The sequence below is a fragment of the Alosa sapidissima genome, chromosome 10 (genome assembly GCF_018492685.1).
Source record: "Alosa sapidissima isolate fAloSap1 chromosome 10, fAloSap1.pri, whole genome shotgun sequence".
NCBI lineage: Eukaryota > Metazoa > Chordata > Actinopteri > Clupeiformes > Clupeidae > Alosa > Alosa sapidissima.
In genome coordinates, this window is record NC_055966.1 from 5752337 (window position 1) to 5758513 (window position 6177).

Sequence of the window (6177 nt, forward strand, 5' to 3'; positions counted from 1 at the left end):
ACACACACACACACACACACACACACTTTTCTAGCTGGTTGAGGGGAAGGGAGTCTCCGCTCTTGAGTGGGTTTCTCATTGAAAGGCCAATTAAGGAGGTATTTAGCGCCATCTGAATGGGAAGTGTCTAAATGGAGTTTCAGTCAGCTGTGAGGCCTGAATGGATTCCATCATTCCTGCTCAACGTGTCATTTTCTTCAGCTTTACCTCCAATGCCAGTTCACCACCCCACACTACACCACCCACCCCACCCTGAGACTCTTTCACTCATGCAAACCCCTTGCTCTCTAAGCGCCAACCCTCCCGCTCCACACACACACACACACACACACACACACACACACACACACACACACACCCCGCCCCTCCACTTTTTCACTTTTCTGCAAATCCCACACTCTTCATCTCTCTTTCTCTTGCTGTCGATCTGTTCCAGTCCAATCTGAGCCCTCCTGCTTTCTATTCCTATCTGCTCCATGTCAGTCTGTCGCTCTCTTGTCCTCCCTGTAACTCTCTCTCTCTCTCTCTCTCTCTCTCTCACATGCCCTCTCTCTTGCTCTCTCTCACACACACACACACACACACACACACTGACACACACACACACAAACTTTCTCCTTGACCTGATTTCTGATCCAGTTTATTTAGTGAGATGAGAGAAAAAAATCTGAAAAAAGACAAATATGTTTAAAGTCCCTGAGAGAGAGACAGAGTAAGGCAGAGGAAAAGAGAGAGAGAGAGAGAGAGAGAGAGAGAGAGAGAGAATGCAATCAGTTTTTCTGCACTGCCACCTCCCTTTCCCTCTGCACCCCTGTATGCCCCCCTCCCCCCCTCTCTCTCTCTCTGTACCATTCTCTGCCCCTCCTTCTTTTTCTCCCCCTCTCTCTCTCTCTCTGTACCATTCTCTGCCCCTCCTTCTCTTCCTCCCCTTCTCCTCTCTCTCTCTCTCTCCTCTCCCTCTCTCATTTCTCCTCACACTGCCGCTCTTCCTCCTTCAGTGTCAGTGGCAATGTGACACCATGATATCTGTGCAGCTGGGTGACAGCTCTGACATGCTCTGACAGGGGAGGAAGCCTTACAGAGAGGGGAGCGGAGAGAGAGAGAGAGAGAGAGAGAGAGAGAGAGAGAGAGACTATTAAAGAGAGAGAGAGCAGCTGATAATGATTATTTTATATTTGAAAAATAGGAAAACATCTGCTTTATATCATATGATATGATATCATAGTATATTGCATTATATATTCCTAAGGTTGTGTGAGTGCTAAATTCTAGTGTGTCGGTGTAAACAGGTGTAGATGAGAAAGGTAAGGAGACAAGAGATGGGTGAGAGAATATAGAGCAGTGGTGGGAGAGAAGTGTCTTTCTGATAGAGGGGAAACGAAAGCAGGGGATTAGGTGTGTATTTTTGGGCGAGGGCTGTGGACGGTTGAGGGAGGGGGTGGCACACTTACCTCTGCTTTGGGTCCGGTGACAGCTCCCGGGCAGGTGAAGGTGACAAACTCATGACAGCGCTTATGGACCACAAAACTACACACTGACACAGAAGCAAAGGGAAAAACGCACAGAATATCACGTTTAGCGCCGCCCGCCGCGTACACTCACTAACCAGGAGGCATGGCTGCTAGCCTGCTGAGTGGGAGTTCATGGCACCTGCAACACCTGACTGGACATGTGCTGCATGTGGAGGTCATGAGGCCGAGCGACACATTGAGCATGTGTTTAGAAATGTGTGAATTTACAAAATAAACACCACAGTCCTCCTGTGTGAGATGCCTCTGGCCATGTATAACCTCTCCAATGACAAAAATATTCATGTGAAATTGTAAACTGAATTGAATATTTACCTTGACATTGAAATCCCTGCTTCCCAATGCCCCTGAAAAAAAGACAACATTCTATGAATAGGAAACCAATGCAACAAGCTGCTTTGTGTTCTGTGGGGAAAAAGAGAGACAAGTTCCAAAGACTCCAGCAGAGAGCACTATGGAGGAACAAAAGACTCTTTAAAAGGCTCTTTGTGAAACAACTCCACTTAGTGGCCATTTGCTGAAATGACAATTTAGCCTTTCCACCAGCAAGGCTAATCAGATGCTCTAATTAACCAATTATTATGTAGCTGGCCTCCCGGAGTGTGTGTGCTATATCCTCCCCAAATGTAAATAACATAGGGGAATATCAGCCATAGCACAGCCAGGAATAGACCTCAGTGAGATCAAACAACCACGAGAGCTGCTGTGGATTCAGCAAGGTGAATCCCTCCTCCTCTTCTCTCTCTTTATAGAGAACGCTCTCACTCTGTGAGATGTCCTCAAAACTAACCGGGGGCTTTTGGCACGACAACACAGGGCCATTTGCGCTACCATATGTGCATATGTGCATTGGGCACAAAGCAAGGTCAGCGTCCCAATACAGACTGGAGGCAGACTACTGCGGATGTCCTCTGCCTAACAATGGGGAGCCGTTCAATTTGCTTTATGAGTGTCAAACACATTAGTGCACTGCGCTACAAGCAGTTATTTTGTACACAAGACAAAGCCATATGTTTTCTTTACTGGTGCCATCCAGTGTTTATCAGATGGGAGTGCTGGTGCATGTTCAACTGACGTGACTTCACAATTACTGCAGAGAAACCATTTCCCCTCATGTGACCTTACCCGTCACAGTTAGAAGGCTATAGATTGACAGCCTCGACTCCAAACCTCCTGTGGTTGGAGCATATGGGAGTAAGGCTAGAAAGAAAAAAAAACACTACAAATGTGAACTGAGAAAGGCCTTGTAGCTCAGCAACCAAGCATAAAATTAATCATTCCATCATTAAAGTTCATTATTTGACAGTTAGTGAGGGATGACAGAAAGCCTGCAGACAGCGCTGTTGGTGTGTGAGATCCATCTCATGTTTGATCAGTCAAGTGATGTTATGCTTAAAGTGACATGATTATTTAATCTGTACAAGGGCAGACGCATGCAGATCCACGTGCTGATAGGGGGCCATGCTCTCTGTTCTGATCAGTTGGCTCCTGTCTGACTCCTGTACGTATTCATGTGTGAGTTAGATGGGATAAAATTATCTTCTTACTGATGAAATACAACTTTGATGATGATTTAATAATCAGCCTTTAATCTAATTTAATAATCAGCCTGCTTTGCTATGGGGCAAATGCATTTTAAATGCTGGTCTGGTCTCCACCAGGCCTGGTTTAACATGAAGGTGTATCTTCAAGATAAGGATTTTGGATTCTTTATAAAGAATTATTATTAAAAGTGGCATGAGGTAAGTATGAAAATGTTCTATGGTTTTTTTTAAGCGTTTTGCACAGTTCCACAAAAAGCTACTTCAGAAGAATGTCTACCTTTTATGGAAGGATTTACTACATCCAACAAGTTTCCATTAAGGGATCTTTATCAGGAAACCATGTTATGTCTGGAAGATTTTCATTCTAAATAGCAAATAGCCTAGCAAAGTGAAACATGGGGTTTGTGCAGTGTTGCCTTGGATGTAAAGTGTCGACAGTGGTTTGTTGGTACAGCAAATGGGCAGTAAGTGCAGTGACCTGTAGTGTATACACTACCGGTCAAAAGTTTGTTCTACACCATTATAGACAGAATACCAGCTGAGATCAGTTGCGTTGTTTGTTTGTTTTAAATCAGGGCAGCAGTTTTCAGAATACATTATGTGCTTACAGTACATAATTGCAAAAGGGTGCTCCAATGTTTTCTCAGTTAGCCTTTTAACATGATATCAGATTAGTAAACAGAATATGGCTTTGGAACATTGGATGAATGGTTGCTGATGTAGATATTGCATTAAGAATCAGCCATTTCTTTCTACTACAGTCGAGAACCCTTTTGCAATTATGTAAGCACATAATGTAACCTGAAAACTGCTGCCCTGATTGAAAAAAACAATGCAACTGATCTCAGCTGGTATGCTGTATATAATGGAGTGGAATGGACATTTCTAAGTGACCCCAAACTTTTGACCGGTAGTGTCAACACTGTGCTTGGTGTGCATGGGGATTTACCAGATGAAGTCAGTACAGTGGCTGCAGAAGGTGGGCTGCTTGAAGAAGCGGGCCGTGAACTGATGGTCCTTCACCTCGACGATCCTCTTGTGTTTCAGGGCCCCCTTCCTCTGGAAGACTGGGACCCGCGGTGGAGCCGAGAGGGGAGAGGGCAGTGGGGACGCAGAGGGGGACGGGGTGGACACGGTCAGGGAAGAAAGGGAGGGAGAGGGAGAGACTGGGGTGGACATTCTGCCTCTACAGTACATGCACACAAGAGAGAGAGAGAGAGAGAGAGGGAGAGTGGTAGAGACGGAAATTGGGGAGACAGTGAGGAGAGGAGAGAGGAGTATTGGGGGCATGTGGACACATAGTGGACACATAGTGGACACATGGTGGACACATGGTGGACACACGTAGAGTTAGGAGAGACGAGGAAGTAGTACAAGGAGGCGAGGAGGATAGAGATGAGTGAAAGATAACAGTTAACGAGGAAACCAAGAGGGACCAGAGTTGGACAGAGGGAGAGCCCAAAAAAGAAGCATGGAAAGGTCGAGAAGTATGGAGAGAGATAGAGAGAGACAAAAAGAGAGAGAAGAGAAGAAGAAGAAGAAGAAGAAGAAGAAGAAGAAGAAGAAGAGAGGTTAATACACACATGGCCGTGTGCACCTCCGCAGAGTCTCGGAGGCACATAGCGATTAGTGGAACTCCTGCCCTACTTCATACACAGCCACCCGTCTCCCCGTCGCCATGTCAACCAGCATCTTCCCCTCTCCCCCCCCTCTGCCCCAGCATCCCTCCAGCCCTGCCTCCATTTACATCAAACACGCCATCTACCCCCATTAAGACCTCACCTCTGACTTTAGCATCATTAGCTGTCTTACACTGTACACATGCGCTCAGACACTAAGCATGCTCTCATTAAAAGTCCTGTAAAGTCAAGTAAATGCTACTCTAGTAAATCGGCTTTATTTTGTTGTCTGGGATCCAAGTTATGTCGTTCAGACGGGGGAAGCAATTCAAGGGGACCCTAAAAATAAGTGACATAAATGACACAATTAAAAGATGAGACATAAAAATCTCCCCTCCTCACACACACACACACACACACACTCATGCACCCTCTGAGAACAGGGCCATGTCAAGAGCCAGCACGAACAAACCAGCCAGAGATAAGACGCGATGAAAATAGGCCACCAATCCAACATGCCAGAATGTACAAATCAGATCAGGTAACAGGGGGAGAAAAGTTTACTGAAGGCAGTGGAGGAGCAGAGAAGCGAAAAGGAGGAGAGAGAGAAAGAGAGAGAGAAAGAGGGAGAGAAAGAGGGAGAGAGACAGTACCTGTACTTATGGCTGCTTTGCAGGCAGTGGAGGAGTAGAGAAGCGAAAAGGAGGAGAGAGAGAAAGAGAGAGAGAAAGAGGGAGAGAAAGAGGGAGAGAGACAGTACCTGTACTTATGGCTGCTTTGCTGACAGACTTGATCAAAGACTGGGGTTCTCCTCTTCCTCTCTCTCCCCCTCTCTCTATCTGTCTATCCTTTTGAAAGTCAGTCTGCTATCTTTCTGCACCAGTCCTTGATTGAGGAAGAAAACAAGAGGGAAAGCAAGACAAGGCAAACTGTGGAAGAAGAGGAAGAGCCCAGAGGAGAGGAAAAAAAAGAATCCAAAAAGTGTCAACCCCAAAAGAGCAGGGAGACTAAACAAGCAAAGGATTAGATCGACGCTTTCCAGGAACGAGAGAAGACAGAGGAGGAGAGGAGTGCTGTATATCCCTTTGCCCAATAGAGAGCCAAGCAGGGGAGAGACAAGAGGTGATATTCTCTTTCCAAGATTGATTCTGTTTTTACCAACAGAAAGGAGGGATGAGATAAAGTGAGAGAGAAAGAGAGAGAGAGATTGAAGGAGGGAGGGGATGGAAAGAAATAGGCAGCAATTCATTTTGAAATCTGGGTTACCTCTCTCTAGAGAGTGAAGGAGGGAGGGGCTGATGAAGGGATGGGGAAGCGGGACATGGAGAGATATTGCCACTTGCCATCAATATGGACAAAGTCAACCAGCACAGTCATTGGAGGAGATGATAGTGCAGCCAAGTGGACTTTCAGATGGACAGGCACACCGTAACCATGTCGAAAGCATCTTTTCAAGAGTACTTCCACTTGAAAGGCAATGGAGCA

The 6177-nt window shown here is 46.0% G+C and overlaps 1 protein-coding gene across 1 annotated transcript in view; it reads right to left on the reverse strand.

Moving 5' to 3' along the window:
• prkcg (protein kinase C, gamma) overlaps positions 1-5890 on the reverse strand; it is a 23215-nt gene extending 17325 nt beyond the window's left edge. Inside the window, exons 1-4 of the mRNA XM_042105833.1 lie at positions 5453-5890; positions 4023-4259; positions 1845-1876; positions 1452-1534 (exon numbers count right to left, since the gene is read on the reverse strand). Of these exons, the coding sequence (XP_041961767.1) occupies positions 1452-1534; positions 1845-1876; positions 4023-4252 (345 nt within the window). The 5' untranslated portion in view covers positions 4253-4259; positions 5453-5890. The remainder of the gene's footprint in view (positions 1-1451; positions 1535-1844; positions 1877-4022; positions 4260-5452) is intronic.
• Between the last annotated feature and the right edge of the window lie 287 nt (positions 5891-6177).